This window comes from Echinococcus granulosus, assembly GCF_000524195.1.
Source record: "Echinococcus granulosus chromosome Unknown EG_S00019, whole genome shotgun sequence".
NCBI lineage: Eukaryota > Metazoa > Platyhelminthes > Cestoda > Cyclophyllidea > Taeniidae > Echinococcus > Echinococcus granulosus.
In genome coordinates this window covers 352,717-380,256 of record NW_020170399.1, presented here as the reverse complement: position 1 = coordinate 380,256, position 27,540 = coordinate 352,717, and the positions used below count along the sequence as shown (strand labels likewise).

Genomic DNA, 27,540 nt, shown 5'->3' with positions numbered 1-27,540 from the left:
CCCCCTCCCAAAACAAATCGGTAAATTACCCATGTTTATGGTGCTACCATCCACCTGGTTGCCGCTCTCCATAGGCTGGATTTGATATTATGAACTGAAAATAAGGAACCTAATTGAATGTTTTGGCAAATTCATAAAGGTGGGGCTACGAGAAAACCGCTCCAATGATGCCCACGCGTCAAAGTGGTGTTGCTATTCGTGCGATTTAAAGAGTTATTCATGAGCTTGTTTTGAAATGGGAAAGGAAGCTGAGTGCCACCCCAGTGACCTTCAACTACTGGGCAGTTTGTTTTAGTTAATGAATGACAAATTAACTTCTAATTATTGATGTTCTTACGGAAGATTGGTCTGCGTGTTCGGCTTCAATTCTGTTATGCATATATAATTGTACATTAGTAAGTGCTGCGCTACTTAAGAAGCTAATTCACGCCTTAAAAATGTGCATAATGCAGTGTAAGGGAAATTCGAGCTAGCGATTATGGATTAGTTCAAGTGATGACATTTCAGATGCTTCTGTGTCGTCGTCAGCTTTTTCAAGTCGAAAAGGATCGCAGACAATGACTAAATTATTAATGCGCAGAAACTTGAAGATGGACTAAAATAGGAACAAACATCTGAGTCAAAGAACACTTGCATTCAATAGCATTAACCTAATCGAGAAACTTTTTATGCTAGGTATTTTAGGAGGTTTCTAACCATTATCATAAAAGCATGTGATAAAATTACATAAAGATTTAATGAAACCTGTCGTTAGTACTACTTCAGTTACGACTACCCTCAACTTCTAGGACTTAAAAAAACCCAGGACAGACTAAAGATGAACGTCCGCACACCTTGTCGACGCAGGATCTCTGGTGCAATATAGTTGGGTGTGCCGACGAGGGACTTGGCACAGCGTCGGTTGGAAGAACTGCGAATGCGTCGCTCGAGAGTCTGGTCATGCATGGGCCACACCTGATCCCCCACCTCGCCTTCGTCCCCCTCCGTGTCGCCCTCCGCTAGCCCTGTTGTCCCTGCCGTCGCTGCCGCCTCTGTGGTAGTTGGGATGGTCGTAGTCTTTTCCTGGCCGGGCTGAGGGATAGCGAATACTGGATCCCAATACTTGCTGCTATGCGTCCACCGGAAACTTGTGCACAAGCCGAAGTCTGTCAGTTTGATGTGGCCGTCACGGTTGATCAGTATGTTGTCTGGTTTGATGTCTCTGAAAATACAGAACCATTTTAAAACAGATCTGGACAATATTACCCATTTGGCCGCGTAATTTAATGTTATTTACCCATAATAATTTGTTCGCTATTTTTATCCATCCTTCATCCACCAAGCGTGCATAGAATTACTTACCGGTGTATGAAGCCCAATTCGTGAACACTCTCCAGTGCAAGTGTCAATTCAGCTGTGTAGAACCTTGCCAAAGGTTCTTCGAAAACTTCTTTCTTTATCAGCAGGGACATCATGTCTCCACCTGAAAGAGAAATAATCACAGTACTGGAATATGCTGGTTCTCAATTGTTATATCATAGCCCCAGAAAGGTAATCGGGACTTTTCTTACAAACAGAAACATGTAAAAGCCATTTTAAGGAATGAGAACGAGCTAATTCAAGCTAGGCTTTTTGATTCGGCTGCTGCAATAGCATTCTAAAGCAATCATCGAAGCTTCACGATACTTGGATTTTAATCAACCAAGGTTAAACAACGAACTGGCTATCTACTTTTAGCACAGGAGTCATCCTGAAAATTAGCAATATTATGCCCAAAAAAGTCGACTATGTTTTGTAAACAGAAGCCCTGTAAATTAATCAGTTTAAGAAGGCATTTCCGAACGTTTGCACAAACGTGGGAACACTTCACTTGAAGGAATGGCTTCGGGCTTCTGTAATTCGCGCACAGAGTCCAAAAACAGTAAATAGTAACCTGGAGCACCATTTGGAGTATTTTTTTTGGCTAATTCCGACCAAAACGACTCCGTGGAAATACTTCCATCACGTATTGGTGGCAGTGGGGATAGCTCATGACAAGTGATCTCCTCAAACGACCTCTATAGCAAGTTAATTGGTGCATTCAGCGCCGCCACCTAAGGCGCTAAGCAACTATCAGAGCTTAGGTAGTGTTTTGCTCGTTTAATCATCGGTTTTGCTTTTGTAAGGACCTAAAGCTCCGCCGTTGTACTTCCGCTGGACGGCATGGCCTATGGGAATTGCATATTCGGCCCTAGTGTTGCATCTTCTTTCAACCTCAGGAAAGACTATTCACAAAATGATTGGCATTTTCTAGAGTAGTTAAATGACAGTCCTATTCATTAATCTGCTGTACGTTGAGGAAAATTATCAAATACACACCCTATTCATAAAATTTTTCCATAAATGATGGGTTTTTGCTTCCACTAGAAATTTCAGAAGGTAAAATTCAAGTTAGACTTGCATTCGACAGATACGCAAGGATCTCAAAAGCATTTTTACAATTTCGGAATTCGTTACGATGCTCTTCTGACACTTTCTCGCTTCAACGCATTCCATGATGTCTAATTACGCTTTGATCTTTCCAAAATTGCCAAGGTGCACCATAGCGCCGCCGACGCTCTATCGCATACCTGTATGCCGTCCGAGGTGGGACCAACGGCCAACAAGGGAGAACTATTAAGTGGTTCTACACTTGAATGGGCAGGACAATGACAAACGAAATAACGCAAACGCTTTCGGTACAGTCTCTTTCGGTACTGATTCGGTTGCTGTTTATCGGACTGACCTATGAAAAGCAACACCGAATTAACCGCCTCGGGTCCTGTTATTTGAAGAACCTTTATAAATTTGTAATTTCTTCTCTTAAGGTTGGTCAGGTAATCAGGTTTTAACGCAGTTGTTCTTCACATTCATACACCAAGATTAACAAAAAAGCGTTAGAGTCGGTAACTTTGCCCAATCCGGTTCATTGTATAACACATTTACGTCTACGTTCCTTATTCCAAAGTTTGTAAAAGAATTCATTATAAAACAGGGTCTACTGAAGAGAGGTCTCACTTCTCTATTTACTTGTTTAAAATGAATTACAAAAGTTGGTAGAGATTTTAAAAATAGTTATGGCTCTAACTACCATCATAATCTGCATCCAACAACACTATCTTGCGAAAAGTGGTTCACTGGTTTAAGGAAGATAAGGATGATCTGTGATACCACTAGAACATCTTCTTTAAAAAGCAGGTACATTTTAAAGAATTGCCTTAAAGTGCACCACCCTTGACCCGGAAATGACCTAACACGCCGACGTCAAAGCACCCGTCAAACCAGCCCTAGAACTTTCCCTTTGCTGATTCAATCAAACAAGAGCAGACCTCCTCCTATGAGCCAGGTTTAATATCAATAAGCATATTACTTATCAGAAATAAGGCAATATACGACGACATGGAACAATGCTCCATCGTCTGCCTCCACGACGTCACAACAGACCCGAGTGGTCGATAAATCCTCACACACACACACTGTGTGGATGGCCACACTGTATGCCCACTTGCCTTCCTGCAGGAGGGCGGTTACGAGGAATGCCAACCGAGGGAGTGCTGGAGGAACGTGGCACAAGCAGGCACGTGCGCACCAAGTTCACCAATCAGAGTTGCGTGTGTGTGCTGCATTTAACGTGTGCAACAACTGTACACAGTCATCATGCTATCACCAGGCCAGCAGGAGATGGAAGGCGAGGGAGTGAGAGAGTGTGAGAGCAAGTTGGAATGTGCTTGCTGGTGTGAAGAAAGTACAGGTATTTCCGACCTCGGTGTGTACACTCCAGCGGTGCGTGTGTGTGTGTGTGTATGTGTGTACGTGTGGGGACTAGTGCGGAGGCATTCCTTCAGTGGGCTTTGGAATTCGTGCGATTTGTTTCTTTTTTCCACACAAAGGCACTGTTCAATAGGCAGCTGTGTGTGGTCGTCTCGTAGGGCTTCAACTAACCCAAATGTTATCACTGTACAGGTATGCCCATGCCATGACTTCAGTGACTTTTTGCCATCCCTCAAACTAGATATTACACTGTGCCTCAATTTGGATATAGAGGTATAAAAGGTGGTCGCAGCTCAACGTCAGATCAACTTTGAATTAGTAAAAATAGAACCAAACCTAGAATCTTCACCACTGTAAGTTCAGTCGCGTGCGTTTACAATGTAAGCCGGATGAGGGGGACAACTGTGGAAGAAAACATACAACCAAAAGTGTACTGGAATTTTACCACATTATTCATTTTTGACAATTGCCCTAGCCACCAAACAGTAATTGTGAGGTGACAGGACCCTTAAAAGCTCTAGATGAGTCGTTCAAAATCGGGGAATCGTACTGATCACGGCGTAAAGTTTATCTTTCTAACTAGGAGAAAAGCAGTAGCCTTGATGAAAAACACAGTTAGCAAAATACCACTTTCGTCTACTGAGACCGACGCCTCAATAAAAATTGATGAAGGCTACATCATGCCTCTCTCCAACTGTTCCACAGGGGTCTGGAACTAGCGCGGCGGTGTAAATTTGGACATCGAGGACCGTTGCCAAGCCCTAGATTCCAAGAGTTTCCCAGAAAGAGGGCTTGTGTTTCCCTCCATACGCAAGATTTTATGGCCTCACGCTTTCGGTTTTACAAATACCCTTGATATTGCCACATTTGAATCTCTCGAACGGAAATACTTGGGGTATTGTTAAGGCAGCAACTCACAAGCCCGATCACAATCCCGAGGACTCGTTGATTTTTGGCATTAAGGATGTGGTGGGCAATAAGTGGAAAGGTTACCGAAAGCGCGTATAATTATTATAGAAGTCAAATCAAGCAACAACCACGGGTGGCGGTGGCTCAAATAATTAGTCTTTTGACGATTCGGAGACAAATAGTGTTTCAGTATTACCATGGAACTAAGCTTTTGCCTTCATTTGAAGCATCGAATATGAGTCAGTGAAACTTCGGAAAAAAACAGCAAGAAAAATTGTTGTCTTACTTGAGGGAGGCGAAGAGGGTGGGGGTGAACTTACCAGGGATGTACTCCATGACAAGGTAGAGGGCATGGGAGTCCTGGAAGGAGAAAAAGAGTTTCACCACCCAGTCGCTGTCTGCCTCAGCCAGGATGTCACGTTCCGCCTGCACATGGGCCAGTTGGCGTCGACGCACCACGTCGCGCTTCTTCAAAATCTTCATCGCATACAACTGCCGATTCTCCTTCTTGCGTACCAACCACACCCATCCAAAGGCTCCAACACCTGCAACGGGACCACGCACATACTCTCACTTCAGCTTACACAATGAATCCATTGTCGTCGTTGTCGTCGCACTCACTTGCTTCCACATGTGAATGAATAATGAAGATACTGAGAAGGGGGGCGGGAACGGTTATACTTGAAGAGGCTCTCACTTACTTCTATCCATTCACTTTTTACAATTGTTCTGATAACTAAATTAATCTATGCCTACCACTACTACAAGTCGAGACTGGAAAGCACGAAATGGCAGTTTGAACACTCGGCGAATTGGACAACACGCTCTCTCCGACGTAAATTAAGAAGCGGTGGTGAGGAGAGTAGAAAAAAAGGATTGATGTACCGGGATAGCTCCACAGTTCTTTTTCTTGCCCTTTCCCAGTGGATCCACACATCAAATTAATTGCATTCCTTAGTGGGATAAAATATTTAGAACTATTTTTCCTTTTTAGGACTTGCTAGCTTATTTGGAAATTTAAGTTCACTTGGACGGAAACCCACTTCCAGGAATTCTGACATTTCTGACCTTGTGAGGTTGTTATTTGTCTTCGTTAATTAATAAGGTGTCCCATGACCTTACTTTTGACGTGTCAGAAGATGCGATCAACAGTTGGCCGAATCTAGCAAAAGCCTTAAGATTGCCACAAATTATTTTCATATATCATACCCTGCTTTCTGCAGTGGAATGGGATCTTAAAACCATCGGAATGTACAGCTAAGTACCTATTCACCACCTAAATATCAAAGCTGTCGCACGAAATGCACATCCAGCATTCCTTAGAAAAGCGATCGTCATTCCGGTACGACCACACACATCTCTGGTAAGCGTACGTCAGTGAGGTAGGGGAAATAATGAAGGAAATACGGCCTACCGAGGCGCTTGATGCGAATGAACATGCTTTCATCCATACGAGCGCGTTGCATACGCATGTAGTTGGACTCCTTGGCCTGCAGCATCTTCCGCATGTGAGCGCGCGAGGCCTCACTGAGTCCCATGAGAGCCATCTCAGCCTCCAGACGGGCCTGTCTCTCCTCGCGCTCCTTGTGCACTCGGCCGACGTTGGAGAAATACTTCTGCTCTATGAATCGCCGGTATACGGCTGGATTCACTGCCTTCACGAAGGGCACGTACTCTGCACCTCCTGCCGTCTCCAACCCCTTTTCCGCTCCCGCTGCATTGGTGGTGGCGGCATCGCCCTTGACAACGTTGGTGTTAATGCCACTGTGAGCGCAGTCAGAGCAAAAGCTGGAAGAGGAATGGGAGGAGCTGCCACAGGGCTCGTCGCTGTCATGGGTGGAGGAAGAATCCAACGAGGACCCCGACACTGAGACAGAGGACGAGGTGCAAGAGGAGGGGGAGGAGAGGGAGTTGGAGAGGCCTGTATCTGAGGCTTTGGCTGGGCCACTCTCCTGATCGCTGGCAACAGAAAGGTGGCAAACGAGTCGGGGTTCTGCCGCTGTTGCTGCTGAGGTTGTAGAGGCAGCGACTGCTGTGCTTAGCTGAATGTACAAAATAAGAAAAGATGTCAAGTAACCAAAAGCTACTTAGTACTTAGTGTACATTGGAGTAAAACCTCCTGTAAATGGGCGTTAAAGCAAAAAAAGGGACGGATTTTAGCTACACAAAATGGAACTAATTACCAAATTTTGACTAACCCTATAGAAGTCAGGAATCAGAACTGTAGACATGTAGTGGTGTATTCATTTAACTCTGCAGAAAGAATCAGAAGTAATTCAAAGTCATGTGAGGGACGGGCCTGGACGAATGTGTGTCTATAAGTTCTTGATCAACCATTTTAAACAGTGGATTACAAGTACCCTATCGTCTCATACGGAAAGCGCAGACAGGATACCTTCCTCTTCATGTAGCAAGAAAATTTGGTTCTTGGAGGAATTGTTTTTTAAATTTAGAGCAATAGAGGAGAAACCTATTTTAAAGTAATATTTTATTATCCATGTAGGCACAAAAAATGGAGTAGACTACGAATGTGATGGCAAATAACTCGAGACAAAACAAACGTCAAGGTCGGCAGGAAGAGACGTCTGACATTTATGCAAGAAAAACTACCAAGGATGGTGAATGCATCAAAGAACTATCGAGATGTGGTAAATAAGTATCGGAGAGTAATTCTTATTTGTGGAAAGCCCTCGTAACGATTTGCCTTGATGATAGTAACGATTGGACAGGTCAAGTGGGCAAAAGTATAGCATGGATCGGTCACTTATTACAGCCAGTTTGATGTGCACAACACAAGACGACTTGCCTTATGCATATTTTGTCTGAAAATCTCATTGCTGGGTGAGGCCTGACGTTCGGTGGGCAGAAGTTGTCTCTGACGATTGGGAGTGCTCGCTTTAGTGTGGTGCCCACTCAGCGGACATGGAGAGGGGGACTTGGTTTTCCTGTGACCCATTTCGATTGGTGTTGTCTCTTTTGAGGGATTCGATGAACGTGGCTTGAGACAGTGTCCACCTGGGGAATCGTCGGTGCTTGGTAGTAGTGTAGAAGGTCGATGAACACTTTAGAGAGAAAAAATTTACTCTTAAACACCAAAGTAAACTCGAGAAATCTCCCTCTTAGGTTAGAAATTTAAGTGTAAAATCTGTTCATGCGATTAAAAAGGATTATGATTCAGCACAAATTCAACAAAGTAGACATCTTTTTACGGACGCTATTGATTACTTTGTTTTTGAAGTAGACATCCAAACTGCTCCGTGGGTGCAAAACAAGCCACACTAAAGCAGAAACGAAGCATTTAATGTGAGAGAAGGCTAATTTCCTTAGATCACGACCCAGTAAGGTTGATATCTCCGTATGTAGGGGCAAGCACCTACCCAGAAGGCGTCGCGAACTTTACAACTTTCCCAGAACTAGGTGTAGAGAGAAAAGGGATGGACTGTGGCAAACCACCACTAGTGGAGATAGAAGTAACACCAGTTGAACCGCCCCAGTTACTCCAGGGGTCAATTTGTTTGCCGCGTTGACCAGTGCTGGAAGGTGGCAGTGCGGGAGGACGCTGTTGCTGCGCTTGTGCCTGACTTTGCGGTTGACGAGTCGTCCTGGGGGGCAACGGTGGCGGGGAACCAGTGGGCACAATAGCTGGGGGTTTGATGGGAAAGAGGAGCTTAGCTTTTGCCGGAGAGGCCTGTGCAGTTACTGAATGAGGAGGTAGGGAACCCTTGTGGGCGTTCACGAAGTCCAAATCCGACGGACGCTGTAACACGGAAGAATCGGTGGGGGCCATAGCCATTTCGTGAGGGTGGTAAGAGTAGCCTGGATGAGGACAAGGTTGCGGAGTCCTCGGAGGTTGATAAGCTGAAAGCAAATGAGTGAAACTTTATCCTGACTGCATCAGAAGCATATTATTACACAACTGTTTAATCCACTACTAAGCCAGTCATTTAGGAGAACAGGTAAGTATGTTAATGTTTTTCCCTACCTCTAGAAAAGTTCCACGCACTGATATCTTCCAATAAAAATTATATGGTGACTTCAAGAGGTAATCTTACCGGTCGGCCAGCCTTCAATAGCTTGAGTTAAGCTTCCATTGACGTAAAAACGAGCGGCAGAATCCACCGGCGCGTAATTGTACAGGTAGGCAGTTGCTGGTGCATGCGATAAGCTCATGGGTGAAGGCATCTGATTATAACATTCTGGATGAAGCTGAAAGGTAGGATGTGAGTGGGGATGGTGAAAAATCGTTGAGGAGCCAGTCTGATGCTGGTAGGAGAGGAGAGCAGAAGAAGTGGGGGGAGACAGCCACTGACTTCCCGACGATGGCTGTTGAAGTGGCTGTGGAACATCGTCAGGGTGACGAAGAAAGGAGGTTGAGGATTGCAATGGCAGCTTTTGCGGATGATGGTTTTCGATGGAGGGGATATACCTCGGTTGCCCACCTTGACGGTAGTTTGGATTTGGCGACTTTTTGAAGTTCGCAGATGTTGACATCTGCCGATTTAAGGTGTATTTTGAAAACAAAAGGTATTATGCAAGGCTTAAGTGCGGGAAAAGGGAACAGCTGTGAAATCACCAGTCATTTGGAAAAAAGCTGTTCGGGTTTTGAGTACCTTCATGTTGCAAGCAAAATCATAGTAGATATGCTTTTAAAAAATTATCCAAAGTAACGACAACATAATGACCTCGTACCTTATCCCTTTCCGCATAAATTTGTGGAGTGATTAAGGTGGGAAAAAATCAACCAATGGAATGTCTCGGAAAGGTTGGTAGAACTACTTTATTATTTATAACGAAGGCATCCAGACAAGAAAATAAATTGTGATAAAGTGTGTCATTATTAGGCCCGCACAACCTACTTAGAATATAAGTCGACCCACCAACGTATGATCATGTACCAACTTGGGAGGAGCGCTTATTTCGTACGAGGATGAAGGTCGGAGTGATATGCGATAGTTCCCCTAAACACCGAGGCTAGAATACCTATGGAAAATCGTAACAAATAAGGTATAAAATGTTCAAAAAGTACCATACGCCATTTTAGTAAGGCAAGTTCCATTTTCGCTGCAACTCGGTTTACGAATTTTTCCCAGTAACCAGTAAGGAGGAAATAAATAGGCGAATAAAAAGTTAACGAGCAAGTTTTTGTTAGGTTTGAGGTCATTTTGCAAGTTGTTACTAACTGATTTGGGTGTCATTCTTAAAAGCTGAGTAAATCATAAAATTGGTCACTATGGTCTAATAAATATTATACATTTCTCAAACACAAGATGAAAATTTTCATTTTATTATAGCCACTAGACCTCATCTGAATTCATGGTAATTTATAGCGATGAAGAAACAAAGATATTATTAAGCAAAAAAGGTCTAGGGAGGCACAAATGCAGGCCCACAGACCCTTTTTAAAAACGATAGGAGTCATAGTACTCTGTCAGAGCATATATTGTCGATGTGCAGGAGGACCTAGGAAATTCTGGCATAGCCTGGAGTCTATGCAGCTTAGCAAAAGTACAAGGATGGAGCCTTGATTATCGGCGACACCATAACGAAGAGTTAAGCTAATAATTTAAGTATTACGTAGCCACACTCTCTTGAGTGTCGTCTCTGACACTCCCCTTAAGCAGCCTCGTGTTTTTGCCATTACAAAGTAGTTGGGACTATAGGAAAAAACACTCACGAACCAGCAGCGTCAACCATCGAATAGCCACGTATCTGATAAAATATTTGACCACAGAATCACTGACCCCTCTTGGCAATTCTACGGTAGCCGAAGTTGCATTTCGTATGAGAATTGGACTTGGGGATAAAGAATTGTGCTAGCCATCACGGGTTTTTATCGCTAGTCATAGGAACACAGGCTTAAAACAGTCATATAACAAATGACAAAAGCTTAACATAATTCCATGGAGTTAGGGTTCCGCATTTGTTCCTTCTTACCACTTGATCATCACTTCAGTGCTGCCCAACCAATTGCAAGTTCCATCCAGCTAGTAGAGGGGTGGAGGAGGTATTGCATTTTCGCCTAATTAGCATCGGCATGTAGGTACCGTGGATGGTTTAATAACCAACTTTTCCAGATGGATCACAGCTGGTATGGTTTCAGTTGTTACTAAAATTCTTGCGGAACACAAGGTGGGGGCATTTGCCGAAGGTAGGTGTCACCTTCAACCATTTTAGGAATCGTCACATATTCTTCCATCCGTGGCCCATCCCCTTCTCCCATCACGTTAAGGCTTAGAATTCAGTAAAAGCAATCGGAGCAACTGTCTTTTAGGATCGTGTTTGCTTTCCGTTGCGACCAATGTTAACCCTCCAGTCTTTCCTAGTTTACAAGGGCAGAATATGTATTGCCAAAGTACAGGAGAGCTGAGCGTCTACTGGTACGGCCCATAGGCCATGCCGCCAGGTGGAAGTATAAGGGCGGAGCCTTAATCGTCCGCAAAAAACGAAGAGTTACAATCATTCAAATTGTTACACAGGCATGGTCTTCCTGCAGGAGACCGAAATATCCTCCAGATTTTCGGCATAATCCTTCCAAATAATTCATTGTACCTTGTACGGACTCTAAAAGCCCCACCGTTTTGTGCCGTTACGGGACACATATGTGCGTCGTTCTAACGGTGCTACATTACCTTTATTTTATCCCCTAATTTATAGAAAGTGAGTCGGGTCTAATGCGTACAATTGTGGGTTGCCTGTTTATCAAATGGAGAATAGCTTGTTTCCACTTCTTCAGTCACTTCTCACAGAATGCCTTGTTCAGTATTTGCAGAAGGCGCGACATGCGGTTGTAGAATAGTACTGCCTGGAAACGGTTTAAATAGAATGTTGGGTCCCAGTAAAGGCTCACTCCTACCCCACCGGTCCTCGTGCGTGCGCGTGTGCGCATAGACAAGTAAATCATATTTAGGAAGAGCCTCTAGCTCCGCCATTGCTACATAATGTGTAGCATGTGTGATGGGGCAAATCCTTTACATCTACGTCCACCGAGGCAGTCTTGGAGGCTAAGCGAGTGAGCGCCCTCCGTCATGCGGCAACTGATGACAAACAGCGGACTTGAAAGACCACCACTACGTTCTTCATTACTCTGAAGCAATTTGGCTGCCAAATCATTCGTAGTGAGAGGCATCTTTTGTACTCGAATGTTAAACGAACAGGCATGTGTTATGCACTGACGGCCATTTGGGAGTACGAACGCTATAAATATCAGGGATAGTCAAGTAACAATACCTCGGAAAGATGAAGTCCTTAATGCCGACAAGGTGTGTACCACCACACCCTGATATACGCATCCGCCAGTTGATACGCTGATTTCTGGGTTGTTCCCATCCCCTTATTCATTGTATTTTGAATGGATTAGGCCTCACTGCAGATACTAGCACACTTACCTACCAACCAATGCTATTGACCAATCATAGGACTCACCTGGGGCGCTGTAAAACCTTATAGAGTGGCCGAGAAATGAGAGTTAATGGAAAATTTCGGAACTCGGAAATAAAGATGGTATTTACGGTGCCACAGGCAACCCCAGTAACATGCCAGTGGTTAACTTCCCCCTAGCATTTCTAAGGAGCTACTTTACTCCCAGAATAAATTTGTAAATCAAACAAACTCTACCTACAATACCGCAGAGAGAAATGATCACCTCCTGAGGACTAAAACCATTACAACTGGCATCTGTTTACAGTAATACTCCCCTGCATTCCCTTTTTGGGATTCGCGAAACTCCTGCTAACTTCTAAGATCAATGTCATGACCCATTACCTCTTGCATGAGCATGATCTGAATCATATTCAGAAATCAAATTCCAGAACAAAGCATCCTCTGGGTGACTCAAACCGATCATGCACAATTGCTGCGACCACGCAGTGGGTTCTGGAACCTAACCTCGAGAATAATCAAGAGATTACTGCACTCAGAGCCAGTCGAGGGTACCCGAGAAAAATCCGGAGGATACTGAAAAGCCTACACAGTCAAGTGCTCCAAAGCGGAGCATCAAACTACCCCACCATGCTTCTTCATAGACTAGCAAGATTAATAAACTAGCGTTGACCACTTTCACTTCCGCACAGACATATATATTTGTGAAAAACCGGGCATCAGCATGAATACAGGCTCTAGGCATATGCATGATAACTTTTTGTAACGTACCAGTTTTATTGATACAAATTCGTTATGAATCTGAAAGGTCTAGGCTGTTGAATTGTACCAAAATCTTTAAAAAGTGCTACAAGGCATCTCCAAAAGTGTCAACGATGCACCATTTCCCGTTCGCGGACAACAGTCCTCTTCAACTTGAGACGTACTGGCAGCTTTCAAGTTCACACAACCGTCGCGCGTCACCTTTCTCCTGCCCCTCTCCCCCAGACAGTCAATTTTGATCATTTTAACTTTAATGACTTGACCAATTCCATTCAAACTGATTTTGCCTCCACGTCTTGCAATCAAATTCGCATCAATCAACTGACTACATGAAAGCGCTAGGGTTGAGAAGCATGGGTTCAAAGCAAACATTATCCCAAAAATGTTCCAACGATTCCTGGAGTAAGGTGTGATTAGTTCAGCGATTACGCCTTTTCCTTGGGGTCAATGCGTAGCAAACTCTTGGCCACTGTCAAGTATAAGCGATAGTGTGCCTTTTCTGGATCCGTATCCCAATAAAAGTGACCAGCCAAAGTTTTCGCCTCGTTGTAGCAATGGAAGTGCTCCAATTTCAGATCGATTCCGTACTGAAATGAATGCGCAACAAAATAAATGTAGTGGTACGTACAGTGCAAAAGCAATTCCTACCCAAACTGTCTGGAAATCGCTCTTCTAAACTGAGCGTGGGCCTTAGGTTCCCTTGACCTTTTGCTACCCAAAAGCAAGATTATATCCATCATTTTGTTCTTTACATTAATAACAATGCGGCTTGCAACGTATTTATGCCTTAGAAAGTATAAACTTAGCATTTTCTAGGGAAAAAGACTGTAGTAAGTATGTTTGTCAATTAAATCAACACATTATTTCCAAAGATGCGGTAGAAACCTGTACATAGGGAGCAGATATGAAGGCATACTTGAACACTAAGCAGTTTGTGGCCTCACTGCGTAATAATTTAAGAAGGATGACTTACGGGATCGTGGGATACGAGAGTTCCCATACCCAAGACGGGGGGATCCATTTCAAAAATCTTGATGAACTCTGCCCTCCTCGCCGGCGTGTCGACGGGGTAAGGGGGAAAATTCGGCTGCTGATTAATAAGAGAGAGGGCTCGTAAGTGTCCGCCCACATACAATGACTTTACGAAGGCAGACTTTTGCAATGCATCCCCAATTTACTTGCCGCAAAGACAAAAGGAGGGATTATTCAAAATACAATCCTAAGTGTGGTTTGGTGTGGGAATTTCCAGACTTAGATGAAAACTTTAATTATCTGATGACATCTGGTCATTTCAGGTGACACTAAATGGGATAAACAAAAGCCTTACTGAATCATTCATCGACACTATAGCGTCTCTCTAAGATCTGAACGTATGCCTCGATTCGAGGTGGTTCAGTGTGCATTTATAAACGTAAATAAAAATCAGACATGAAAGGCGTATCTTTCGAAAAGCTGTACATGGATGAAGAATGAAAAACGGAAAAACGTGCCTAAAATTAAGCCGATCCAGAAAACCGTATGAAAGCCATTATTGACTAACAAGAGGACCGTCACTGACGCATGTACATTCTATAAAATAGAGATTAAGTGACTCGTGGAATAAGCATTGTAATATGACTGTCTGAAGGAATCGACTGTGGCTCCAAAAATTCCCAGAGGGGCATTAGTTTGAAGTTGACAGAATAGACCATCGAACAAAGCCATCACTGCTAAGTGTCAATGCCGGATAATGCTCCAAATCTCTTCGGCAACGCCCATTTCCAATCTTCCACTCATCTGTGAAGAGCGTTGCTGAAGTTCTAACCCTCTTCAATCGTGAAACTAGAGGAAAACTATTCAGTTCACACTAATGACTATCCATCTTCTTTCGACATGAAACTCAAAAGCAAAGTATACAGAAAAGGATATGGATCAAGTTCAAGTTAAGGTAATGGTTGGAATACCATGTAGGAAATTTGCATTCATAGAACAGGCAGAAAACTTTAATAAAGACTGCCTCGACAAAATCATCGACGGTGATATCTTCATATGATGCAGCCAGTGCATACTCACAAGAACATGGAAACGAGCTTTACTGTCGGTGAGCACAAAAACTCCACCAAGAGCAACCGGCTTGTCTAGCTTCCCGTAGGCAGCTGTGAGCACCTCTCGCAAGAATACGTAGACAGAACCCTCCTTCAGTCTGCCCGCCACATCAACTTCGACCACCTGGTACCAAAAATCGGAGGGAGAAAGTGAGAGGTAGGGGGTCCGGAGAGGGAATGATGCGTGTACGAGCTATTACCGATCCAGGTAGACCCTCGGATGAGAGGAGTTGACCCACGAGACCAAAGTTGTTGTCAGTGGCGTTGATTACCTGGGGGGTTCCGGTCTGAAAGAAATAGAAGGTTGAGCCTTCACTGCCTGCCTACAGCAAATGGAGTTTTGATATATATTGAACCAACAAGAGCAATTTGGTTGATTAAAGTGCAAAGAATAAGACGGAGGCAAAGTAGAGGGGTCAGGTCATGCCAAACAGGCCACGCACATGATGAGCCCCCATAGTTGAGGCGGATAAAATGGACATTTCCCCACATATTGGTGTACCTACAATGCGATTTTATTAGAAGTCCCTCGAATACAAAAAAACATTTCCTGATATCTTACGGTAATGCACTGCAGTAAAAGCGACTCAAGGGAAAACTTCATGCACACTAGTATCCAAGACTCAACGGTTTTTAAGAAGAACGGATCATATTTCGAGTATTTTAAAGCAAGTAAACAGTTTTTAGAAATGGAGCCACATAACACTAGTATGCTAAGCAATGAAAATCATAACGAGCAAACATTGCGGAAACATGTAATATTACGACTAAATTGACATAACGACAGACTTCCGAAACACAGATTAGGTGACAAAGGTTCTTATTACGATTTGTAAATACAACTATTTGAGATTCTTTACATTATTTGTGGTAGACACCTACCTGCTCATCATAAACACCGTGGAGAGTGGAATTAGATGCAATTTTGCCATTCGCGAATTGAAGACTTGCAGCCATCTGAAGAAACGATAAGAAAAAAAAGTGTCCCATAAACCAGAAAAAAACGTTGCACTGCCAAAGACCAAGCTTTTGTAGAGCAATATTAGGCAAACTTTTACAGAAGCACAAGATATAATGACATCAATGACAACAATCTAGGCGGCCACTACACACCTCGCAACTTTTGCCGTGGGTGAAAAAAGGGCCGCCACCGGCGCCAAGCAGCTGACCTCCACAGACTCCCGACGATTCAATAACTTGACCAAACGAGTATCTCTAGAATATGGAAAAGAAAACAACAGAAGCACAGTACCTTAGATGTGTTTGCAACAGGAAGAAGGTAGGTCATGCTGCCCACGTCGCATACAACACTTTTACCGGCAAGACCTAAGGACTTCCAATTAAAACCTGAATGGTAATAACCTGGACGCAAAAGCCCAAAGGGGGACGCTGTAAGATCCGGACAAGGGACAACATTAACCTTAACGGATCTAAAGCAATCTTTCAGTCCCTCACGTAGAACTACGGGAATAAATGCCAATCGTTACGAAACCCAAGTACCTTCTGCTAATTCCTCCTCCTGTACATCATAAGCATTATGATTTGAAGCACTAAACGACTCCATAGGCGCGATAACCACAGGGCTGGTTTCGGCGATCGTCAAAGATCTGTTAACGTTGCCGCTCCTGAAGTAAAGGTTATAAACAACCGCCCTAGTCATTAGTTAGGTCACATGGTTTATTTTGATTAATTGAATAATTTATGATTCTATGTAATTTATGCACATTGCAACAAAACAGAATGTGAGCATTTTCATTTTGCAACAATTATTATACCACTAATGTAACTGTTGAAGGATTCAAAATAAATCGAATTACCCTTCACTGCAGCAAAGATCATATTATTTAAATCGAATTTGATTTATGAAATTTTCAGGTTAAAAATACGCCTTTTATCTCAGCTAGTATTTGATCAAAAAACTTTGCTAAATCTAAAGCCATCTTTGCCTTTAAATCTTAATGTAATAATTATTTTTTTATAAACGTAAGAACCATGGTAATTCGGTTATAATAAAACAAAAGCTTGTAATGCAGCCATCAAATTGCAAAACTTATTTACTGGTTGCAAGCGCCTAAATTTTTTAGGGCAATTAAAATCATAATACGCTCAAAAAGGTCTTACTGCTTGTTTAATTTCTAAAACTGCACTGCTTTATTTCAACAACCTTAATAAGCGCGTTAGGTGAACAAGAGGCGTGTGAGTAGGGGGCGGTCGTGTCATCGGATGGCTGTAAGTTGTTGGGCTGACTCGTTTTTTCCCTTGTTATGAACTTACCTCATTTTTGTTTCTCTTTCAGACCATCCAACATTACGTTCTTTTCGAAAATGTATCTGGCTATAGTCTCTTTCTGGTGAGAGAGTTTGACGAAATTACCAAGACCTTCACCGCACATGTTAATTCATTCTTGAAGCCAATTGCATTTGTCCCCTTCAACTCCCTTCCAGAAGCCATGGAAAATGTGCAAAATATCAGTGAAGGCCGAGTTTCGCCTCTTTTATCTGGCTTTCTGAGGCAAAATCTGCCAGTCAAAGATGCTGTTCTTGGCGTTGCTGATCAGGCACTAGGTGAAGGCATTTTGTAAGCTGCAGTTAACAAACTTCTTTCACTGACTATTCATATTACTATGCATTACCCATCTCCTCTTGTAGGCAGCTCGATATTGGCTTCGAGTGTATTTGGGACGCTTCCATCCGCGAGTTGTTGCGGGTTATTCGAGCCAACTCCTCCCGGCTTTTGCGTTCTCTAATTGTGCAGCCAGGAGCATCCATTTCCGCGGCTAAAAAACCTACTACATCTGAGCAAGAGACCGTCCCCGCACGAATGGCCGAAAAGCGTGCTCAATTAGTCGTGGCTCTATCACGTGCTCGACTGCAGTTGGATCTTATCCAACATCTCGCCGACACAGGAGTGGTGCGATCTCTTGACCTTCTTGATAGTATGGACGCAAGTCTTGCCAAATCGATGAAACATTTACGCGTCTCTTATGGTCTCCACTTCCCGGAAGTGTGTCGCGGCGGCGGATTGCCCGGAATGGATGACTTTGCACTTGCTTCTATTGTCACACGTGCTCCTCTGAGAGATCAGCTGGTTCGGCAGAAGGAACAGCTAATAGGGTGGTTGGGTGGTAATCAGAAATTGGCTGAAACCGTCATTGAACTTGCGAAAACTTCTACTGGTCAGGATATGTCTCCTGATGATGTCAAGACGTTGCAACAGTATGGGCATTTTTTTCTCAAATTACTCGAGGTATGTAACAGTGATGCTATCACTCCTTAAATCTAATGCCAGCTGTGAATTAATTCATTCTTGTAGTCCAGGACGCACTGCTATGAAATGCTGGAGCACCGCGTTCGGGCACTGGTACCGAATTTAACCGCATTAATGGACCAAGCACTACCCGAAATAGGGGATAGCGCGTCCTTGGAGCGGGTTCGAAAGGTCAGTGATCGTGTTTCGCCCGCGATTGTTGCTGCTCGACTCCTTTCACATGCAGTCAATCTCGACAGACTTGCCAAAATGCCCAGTTCTCGAATCAACTCTTTGGGTGCCTCGAAGTCTCTCTTCCAGTAGGTTCTGTTAATTGACGTTTTACTTACGGGATTTATTATGGTCGAAATAGACGGCAAATGGCTGCGAACTAAATCTTAACTCCTCTTTGGATACAGGCGAAGCGGTGCCGTGGTCGCCACTGCCGCCGGTCTTCTGGGACGCACACTAACTCAGGCCTCAGCAGAGGGTAATGTTAATGCCGAAGAGAAATCCGAGAAAAAAAACGAAGAGGAGAGGAAGAGTGATCCAGCAATATCCTCCTTAACTAAAAGCATTGTTGAGATGAGTGGCGGTCGGCTGCGCGATATGGTGGTTCGGCGTCGAGTTGCTCGTTTGCTCGCGGCCAAGTCGACTTTGGCCGCGAGAGCTGACTGTTACCGTAGAATGAATCCCTTTGTTGACACTACTACAGTCGAGTCGAAAAGCGCTGTCGCTTCGCAAAATTTGGACTCTGGTAAATATGGTGTTGCCCTAGGCCAGGAGACTAAGCGACAACTGCGTGTGTGGGCGGAGGCGAACGGTGTGCATCTGGAGAGGACTATGCAGGAGCTGGAGGTGGGTTTGTTAATTCAAAATCAATGTTATCCAGTCTGCACAGTATGTCACTTGTAAGCGGTATTTAACCCAATTAAACTAGAGTGTATTAAATGCCCACCACCTTCATGAAACCGAGCACGAAAATGTTCAATATAACGAGGGCATTTGTTGTGCGTTGGACAAATCTTACAAAAGAATTTAGTGCTACTCTTGTTAAAGTTATTTTATTTATGTAGAAACAACGAGCAAGCCGAAAAAGGTACCGGAAGGCGAAGCGGAAGGCTTGGCTTAGACGCAAAATGACCGTTAATGGTGCTCCTGTTCAAAATCCCGAATTGGATGGAGGAAAGGCGCCCGTAGATGCCACTCAAGGCGATCAATCGGATGAGGAAAAGGGTGGGGAGATTAGTGATGACACCCCCAAAAATGAGGTGACCATAATGCCGCTGAAACGAGGCGCAGACAACACGACGCCAGCAGCGACACCTACGAAACGCGCCAAGGTGACATCGAAGACGAATTCTGCAAGAAAACGGATAACACCGAAACCGACCACCATGCGTGTCCTTCGATCCTCCACGCATTCGACTCTATCCATAGAGTCTTGAAGAAACTCCACTTCAATCTGGTTTGTAAATAAGGTTAATTGGGATGATAACTTATTCCTCATTTTGTCTGATGGTGCATTATTTTTTGGTGTCGTTTTGGGCCTCACGGATGTGCGACCTTAAAAGCCCATTGGATTTCACTGTTCTACTATTGATAATAAGTAAAATAAATTGTTCACTTAAGCTGCCTGCTTTGACGGTGCTCTCGTCCCGAGTGAAATAACCCGGAAAGCTTCTGCTAGGCGCGCGGTCATTCATGAAGAATCACGAAGGTGCGACGAGTGGTGGAAAAAAACTTTACCTAATAAATAAATTGCGTTTGAATGAGTGCATAGATGGCAGCACAAAACTTCGTTTATTTCCCTTTTTGTTGGAAACAGACGAGGAGTTGCTAGTTTTCCTCAGGAGCTTACGTTTGGATCTATGTTACTATATAGTGTCACTGTACGATACTTGTTTTGTTGTACGCCTAAATGCGGGAGCTCTCCATGGATGGCGATCACCACTTGGGTTGTATGACATGGCATTCCGTTTACATCATTTCTCTTGACTAACAGCTATTTTGTATGTTTGTGCTTGAGGCCTACCCAGATTCACACGTCTCATAGAATCTTCAGGGAGGGGCACGAGGTCCACGATAAAGTTTGCCTCATTCTAAAAGTTTAAACAGGAAAATTCTGTGTACGGTTCATATTTCGGACGAATCATCTAACGGTGGTAGTCTCCACGCGTAGCAATTGTTTCAGACATGGGTAGTATTAATCAAATTGATGTTTATAAGATTAAGACAAAAAATGAAATGTACCTGTCAATTAAAATGACATCGGGTCAGCAAGAACCTCGGTCATTGACAAACAGAATGTCCGCTGTCATCTTTCACGCAGTCGATTTTGATCAATTAGAGGGTTTGAATTTGAAACTGACAAACGTCTTGGCAGATGTTTGACATATGCCACCTGACATTATGAAATTGATTATACTACTGATCTACTTGAACACCGTTCCGCCAACCCTGGGGTTGGGACAGTGCTCCTCCGTGTGGAAGGCCTTCACAACCCCATCGACGTTGCACACTGGTGTAGGTGGTAAGTCGAGCACTCACTCCGCTTGTCTCCATCACGTTGTTTAGAGGTCAAGTGCGTCGACCTCTGCTACTTTAAGAGCTACACCAAACTGACCTATGCGGAGGGCGCGGCACTTTGCAATTCACTGAACACGAAGATGGTCTACTTGAAAAACGAAGCTGAAAACGTATGTGAGGCATCATGTTGTTGAATTTACCCACTCATTAGAATGCCCTAAAATCACTCGTCGATGAGCCTATCTACCTCCTCACGCGGGTAGTGGGCTCCGCGTTTTTCAATGATGGTGATCCTGTCACCTATGGGTTGGTTGGTGAGCCTTTCTCGCAATCATTTGCAATCCCTTTAGGAAGTGGGACTGTGATATCTTCTCCAAAAAAGACAACCGCTGTGTCAAACGCCTTAAAAGTGGCTTCATGACCACAACTTCCTGCAATGAGAGGTTGACAGTCCTCTGCGATTTGTACTAAAGTTTCGTTGGCTTGGAATGAGTTAATTGTTGAGATGTTGTAATAGTTTCAGGTTATTTGTATTGCATCTGTGTGTTACTAAGGTAACGGTACACAGAGGGAATCTTTTGGTGGAAACTGGGTAGTCTCTCTAAGTAGATTAGAAGGGAGTTTCGTTTATTGTGACCTGACTGCTTCAAGTGGAGTGAAGTTAGTCGGAATTGGCAGCGCTGGAAGTACTGACGAGTGAGAAAGCAAGCAACTCCTGCATTCACCGCCCCGAGAGAATTTAATTCAAACACAAACTGGAGCCTAGACACCACATCTGCAGGGTTATCAAACCAAGTCCTGCCCTTCAATGGCTGAAAAGTGCAGTCGAGTGGTCCCGATCTTGACTCGCTTATTTCAATTGAATGGAAAGCTTAAGGGTCTGTGATGTTTTACTGGTTTTAGTGGGTTGCATTCATAATATGGTGCTTCCGAATTCATGTTCTGGCAGAACGCCACTGATGTCACCACACAGTTATATGATCACATTCAAGTTGTTAAAGGAAACCCTCCCAGCTTTTCACCATTGTGTTGCAATAAATACTCAAACTGTGGCAGCGTGGTCCTGAAGGACAGAACCTGTATATCAGGTATCGAATGTATTTGTCCTGGCAGCGCATTATCTTCATCCCGTAGTGGAGAAGGGGAGGGGCGGTCTGTTGTGTTATCGCAGACGCAAATCGGAACTCCGGTGCAGGTGGTTCCAATACCCAATGTAATTTGCCAGTCCCGTCTTGCACACGTTCATGAGGTCTGTCACGCAACCACTGCAAAACATTTGCAGAAGTGAATTACTACAAAAGCCAGCATATCAAGGTTCTGAAGTGGATTAAGAAAGGCAAACTTTACTAAATTGGTCCGGGTGGAATTCCTGCTACGCGAGTTTCAGGGGTCCGCCCACCCCACCCCTCTCTACGTCAGTAATACATATTCTACTCCCCAATTACTAATTCTTTTATCTTCAGGAAAGGCTCGCGACGCTACATTGGTGGTGTTGGAAAGCCAACGCGGTCCTAAAGACCATCTACCCTAGTTTCTATTACTAATTGCCAAACCTACCTTGACGGAAGATGGGGATACGGTGCGGATGGAAGAAGCTGTGTGGACCCCTAACATAAGGGTTAATAATAACGTCTAACCTCGGTAACTACCTCGGTCCCGTGTTCTGTAGGAGCACTGTTAACAATTAAAGCGACTCTAACCGTAACCACCTGGACAAGGCCGTTAAGAAGTTGTCTACGGCACCTGCATAAAGATGTCAACTAAGTGAACACGCGATACCACCTTCATCTCTCTGCCAGCTGAATAGAACCCCGTAAGATGTGGCTGGGCAGCGCCGAAGTGAGGACAGAATGGCAAGGAGGAACAGGCGCTAGACCTTACCCCACGCAAATATTTGAAACCCCGTTCGTCATTAGATTCCCCTACTCTTAGGCCAGTGTTCTTACGACAGGCAATGGAAAAAAGTGATGACCTGTGTATTGTCCCAGCCCCTAATACCCCCTTTAACCAGGACAAAACCCCAGATCCGATGGAATTGCCAATTGCGGTTGGATGTTTTCTCAGTTGAAGGCAAATTCGATGACTGGCGCGCTTGGTTCGTCGACATTTTTTTTACAGCACCGACTACGTTATGATGGCCGACTCGGGAGGTTAACCGAAGGGAGCGCCGAGGACTCTTAAAGGTTGGCTAGTATCTTTCTGTCAGCAGCTCCCAGCTCTTCGTCGCGTCGGCAATCCACTTTCTGTCCTAGTGCATGGCCCCTTCCAGCTTCAGGGAAGGAATCGGGGAGCTGCAGCCTTGACATTAAAAGAGACTTTTCACAGCGTCTATATGAAAAGGGAACTGTGTACTTGGGAAGAACAAATCCAGTGGGATAAGGATACAGCAAACGCGTTCCGGATTTTTTACATCTCAAAATCTCATTGTCAACTTTTGGAGGTGAAATCACTGCATTCATGGCGAAAAGTTGAATTAGGTTCCAACAAAGTTGTAAAGCCGTAATAAAAACTCCTTAAATGTTTCCTTGGTAACACTTATAAGCAATAATAATTGATCTGCGGCAAATTTTCCTTCCTTTTCACTTTTTTGCCTCAAATTCACAAAGTAAAATTACCAGACTGACTGCCAAAAATGCGGACATATGCTACCATTACTGATTGCCTCGACAAAGAGCATTTTATTCGAGCTGGACGCGCGGGGCGCCGCAAGCACGCACTCAGAGTAGCATTGGCCGCGGCTCCCGGAGGATGACGCATCCCGCCTTCCTCTCCGTCCCGCCCCCGCTCCGGCTTCCCCCGCGCTTTGCAGAGGCAGACGCGTCAACCGAAAAATCGATAACACCAGCGCAGCAGTCGCGCGAGTGCATGCGTGCGTGCATGTGCGTGCACACACACATACGCACGTCCGCAACAAAGTAGCGCTCAGGCAGCTGCTCAACCTGGAGCCAGCTATCAGGATGCGTGCATGCACACACACGTCCGCACGTAAACACGCACGGCGCTTTCAGCGTCATTGGCGGAGCGTCCAAAACGCACAGAGGCACACACACACACACACACGCCCATCGAAAATCCATCTGCGTAAGCGCCAGCGTCAGTTCCCTGCGTCATGTCTGAGGTGCGCTTTCCGTCTGGGGCGGATCAAAGTGCCGTAGTGGAAGAAGGTGCCGTGCCGCTGCAGATCCGTGAGATAACCCAAATAAGCGACGAGCTGTGCTCCCCTAGGGACATGAAGGCGCCGCAGCCTCTGTCAGATGTTGGCAAGGAGAATATTCCTCCTGGCGGATGGCCTAATCAGCCAACTTCCACTCCCTTCAAGCCAATCACAAAACGCTTACAACAAATCCAACCCGCGGCCTCGAATTATACCATCCAATTACAATACCAATTGAGACGTCCAGTCGAGCCTTGGAAGTACCAAGAGGTTTGAATGCACCATTATTTTAATTTATGCATTTTTTAGAAGTTTCTTCAAGTTAGTGAAATCTCTTTTAACCTTAGCAGAAGTATGTCTATTGAAGAGCAGCTGTGGTGGAGTAAACGTTTGTATTCAACAAATTTTAGGTAATTTTGATTTTATGTTCTGTAAATTAGAGTAACAGTTGGCAAATTTCCCTCAGAGGATAAAGTTTCCAACTTCTGGGAAAATTCCCTATTTTACAAGAAGTAAAAAAGGAGGTTTTTTCTAAACACACCATCTTTAAACAAATTTCAGTGTTCTTTCTCCAGTACATTAGCTATCAGAAATCGTAAAACTGGTTGGCAATCTAGGTGCCGCATTCCAACTTCCATTACCCTGGCAATGTGCTGCATTGAAGGCTGTGCTTCTGGCCCAGCGGCGATCGCTATAATCCTCTGTCCACTTTGGCCCCACACCGTACTGCTGCTTTCATGTACAAACCTGTGCCCACGCAGCCCCGGTCTGCTCTCTTGATCGGAAGTGAACGGGTCACAACTTGTTTCCTCATTAGCCCGTCTCTCATTTGGCCCTGGAGGCGGGAGAGGGGGGGGGGGCGTTAACTCTTCTGCCTAAAATCAAGTTTTTGTTTTCAAAGTGTCGTGGACAGTCGTGCCCTGCACACAGCAAATAGAGATTTGTGTCGGACGGTGAGTTCACCTACACCGGCGTTAGTGGGTTGTTGGCCGGACAGGTTGACCTACATGACGGCATCGCGCATTGGTCCGAGACCAGGGGCGGGGGATGGCGGGGAAGGCAGCACAGAGGGTCGGATTTGCCTGCTCAAAGGCGTCCTCATGGTTAACAAATTTTATGAATCGTGGTGGCTGTGCTGGTGGTGAGCAGATGGCAACGCAGCGCCCGCATGTACGATTTTTCGTGGTGCCCTTCCACCTCCCCGCTTGCTTTGGTCCCTCCTTGTCCGTCCATTTCTATTCACTTTCCTTTTGTGGATCAGCGCTAAATTTGCAGGGATTGAATTTTAGTTTAATTTTTAGTGATTGAGAGGTGAATATCAGTTTAAGACATCGGCGTTTTACCGGCAGGACCTGTCTACAATGATTATGTCTTTAACTGCTTTGCGTTAATGCTACTGTTGATCCGAGAGCTTCGTGAGTGTGCCACCCTAATGTGGCAAAACCACGAATCGGATCGAAGCCCTGCAAATAGCGATGTGGGATGAGGAAGAGAAATTCCTGATGGTCTCAATTACCAATAAAGCTACTGATTGTTGTGGAAAAAAGTGTGGCTCTCCTATCTCCGCATAGTGTAAATAATAGAACGGGAGTTTTATTTCCTTCCTCATTGCCATAATACTTAAATTTCCTTGTCATTTTAAAGCGCAAGAGCAGCGACGGTTTGGTAACGTTCGCATGCCGTCTTTGCTGTGCCGTATACAAGCACAAAAAGTCCCTCAACAAACACTGGAAAGACAAGCACACCGCGAGTGACGGTAGCACGGGGATGAAGTTGGCGAACGAGAGCGACTCACAGAACGACTCTAGACTCACCAAAAGTGCCTCTGCATCTGTGCCTCGGCCATCTCCGCCGGTGCACAGGATGCGTACCTCGCTCCGCCGACTGCCCCAAGAATCGCCCTCCGCGATGCTGATAAAGAGGCGACGAAGCGACATTCCCATCTCTTCAATCGAGCAGTCGGAACCGCTCGACTTATCTATGGCCCGACCGAGAGATAACGAGGCTACCTTGGAACGAGTGACCGAGGTGGATGTGGTTGCTCCTCTTCGTGATCGCGTGATCATTACTCTCCTCATCCAATCCGCTCTGGATGCACTCAAAGCGGAGCCGCCTAGTGTACAAACAACTGATGCGGTCTCGTCAAGCACCTGCAGTCTGTTGCGAGCTGTTGGAAGTGTTCTCATCGGCTCAACGGAACCTAGAGCTGACCCCATAGCTGCTAGTAGCGACCGAAAACGGTCGGAAGAGGCGCCGGTGCCGTGTCACATCTGTCCTTACGTCGGTCGATGGCAAAGTGAGGTGAAAGCTCATGTAGTGAATCACTCAAGTCACAAGATGTTTGGATGCTGCTTCTGCAACTACCGGTCCAAGTGGAAGTGGGATGTGGCAAAGCACATGCGCAAATGCCTCAATGCACGAAGTGTGGCAAATCTGCCGAACGAAGCCCTAATCCGCATGATCATCTTCCATCCCCCACCCGCGAACGACATACTGCATATGTACTATTCGGAGAATGCGCCATCCTCGTCTGTGAGCTGCATACCGCAACAACCGACTTCGCAACCACTTGCTTCACTGCCGTCCAACTCGTCGCAGATCCTCGTACAGATAAATTCCCTAAAGCATGATAGTAACGACGACCATAAGGATTATGGTGCTGACGATCATGGTGGCGGGAAATCTGATGGAAGTCGGCGGACCTCAATCCCGACTGATCCACCCGTGTTAGAACCTGTGAGTTTGAGTCTTTTTTTTTTGGCTTTCAGTTGCCTTGAAATAGTCAAATGATTGGTCATCCTCTTCCCAATTTCAGGCAGTAAAATTTGTGGAAGAGGAGGAGGAGGAGAGGAGAGAGATGAGCCAAGACTATCAGCCGATCTCCCAAACTCAGGTTAAAGGCGAATTTGACGATTCCATCGTTCAGTTTCTCAGAAATACGTTATCTTGAACCACCTGCTGTGGTTCGCCTTTTGTGTATATGTCTTTGAAATGTGTTTTTATCCGATCAGATTCGCAGTCTATTTGTGTTGTTGATTGTCACCTTTAGGTGGGGCGTTAGGGGAGGATGCTATTGTGAGAGAAACCTAATGCGGAGTTTTTGGGTTCAAGTTTAAGACATGCTTGTTTTTGTTTACAACGGTTGTGTTATGCTGAAGTTGGTATTCCACCCTGAGGGAGTGTTTCTGACGGAGCACACAGTTGAATCTGAGAAAACGTGAGTCGGTCTTTGGTCTCTAGAAATGAATCGTCGCTGATTGGTGAAAGTCACGGACCCGAGAGAGTGGAGAGGCGCTGTCTCGACCAACTCACAGCTAAGGGAAGGGAGCTGAGTCACATACGCAGGCGGAAGGGATTTCGGACCTGAGAGATTGCAACCTTCGGGGTCCTGGTAACGCCCGCACTCCTCAGGCGCCACTGAAGGGAGGGCTGGTTGCTATCCCGACCATGCACATGCACGTGGCCCGGACCATGGCAGATGGAAGTGAGGGAGATGCGTGAATTGACACGCACGGCAACTCAGGCACGGAGTCTAGGCGCTGCACAAGGGCCACCTGGAATGACGTACTCATACAGCACCTCCAGCTGAAGATTGACTATGGCTACTGGAAGTGATCAGAAAGCCTCTCCGGTGTTCCGTGGATGTACTAGGGGTAAAACCAGGGTCCCCAATGCACAATTATATGGATGTGGATTCGAGAACAGGGGACT

General features: G+C 45.0%; 5 protein-coding genes across 5 annotated transcripts in view; 3 read left to right on the top strand and 2 right to left on the bottom strand. All coding sequences in view use genetic code 11, as the record gives it.

The window, feature by feature from the left end:
- EGR_03576 (Serine/threonine-protein kinase LATS2) overlaps positions 1–9,168 on the bottom strand; it is a gene marked incomplete at both ends in the record, with an annotated part of 11,140 nt that extends 1,972 nt beyond the window's left edge. Inside the window, 9 exons of the mRNA XM_024492825.1 lie at positions 834–1,201; positions 1,342–1,462; positions 1,835–2,036; positions 2,589–2,859; positions 4,964–5,222; positions 6,092–6,682; positions 7,480–7,739; positions 8,055–8,535; positions 8,730–9,168. Coding sequence (XP_024352708.1) covers positions 834–1,201; positions 1,342–1,462; positions 1,835–2,036; positions 2,589–2,859; positions 4,964–5,222; positions 6,092–6,682; positions 7,480–7,739; positions 8,055–8,535; positions 8,730–9,168 — 2,992 coding nt within the window. The remainder of the gene's footprint in view (positions 1–833; positions 1,202–1,341; positions 1,463–1,834; positions 2,037–2,588; positions 2,860–4,963; positions 5,223–6,091; positions 6,683–7,479; positions 7,740–8,054; positions 8,536–8,729) is intronic.
- Positions 9,169–13,241: 4,073 nt separating this feature from the next.
- EGR_03575 (Ester hydrolase) lies at positions 13,242–16,560 on the bottom strand (the record flags this gene model as incomplete). The annotated part of the gene is made up of 9 exons (XM_024492824.1): positions 13,242–13,403; positions 13,790–13,903; positions 14,869–15,024; positions 15,101–15,187; positions 15,783–15,857; positions 16,014–16,115; positions 16,153–16,226; positions 16,263–16,361; positions 16,401–16,560. The coding sequence occupies 9 exons, from the start codon at positions 16,558–16,560 to the stop codon at positions 13,242–13,244; spliced, it is 1,029 nt and encodes a 342-aa protein (XP_024352707.1).
- Positions 16,561–17,123: 563 nt separating this feature from the next.
- EGR_03574 (NOP5 family protein) lies at positions 17,124–19,594 on the top strand (the record flags this gene model as incomplete). The annotated part of the gene is made up of 6 exons (XM_024492823.1): positions 17,124–17,129; positions 17,197–17,477; positions 17,549–18,146; positions 18,213–18,466; positions 18,566–19,004; positions 19,223–19,594. The coding sequence occupies 6 exons, from the start codon at positions 17,124–17,126 to the stop codon at positions 19,592–19,594; spliced, it is 1,950 nt and encodes a 649-aa protein (XP_024352706.1).
- Positions 19,595–20,342: 748 nt separating this feature from the next.
- On the top strand, positions 20,343–21,742 carry EGR_03573 (hypothetical protein; the record flags this gene model as incomplete). Its single annotated transcript, XM_024492822.1, has 2 exons — positions 20,343–20,499; positions 21,579–21,742. 2 exons carry the CDS (start codon positions 20,343–20,345, stop codon positions 21,740–21,742), a joined length of 321 nt encoding a protein of 106 aa, XP_024352705.1.
- Positions 21,743–23,784: 2,042 nt separating this feature from the next.
- On the top strand, positions 23,785–26,779 carry EGR_03572 (Zinc finger protein; the record flags this gene model as incomplete). The annotated part of the gene is made up of 3 exons (XM_024492821.1): positions 23,785–24,099; positions 25,474–26,565; positions 26,645–26,779. 3 exons carry the CDS (start codon positions 23,785–23,787, stop codon positions 26,777–26,779), a joined length of 1,542 nt encoding a protein of 513 aa, XP_024352704.1.
- Between the last annotated feature and the right edge of the window lie 761 nt (positions 26,780–27,540).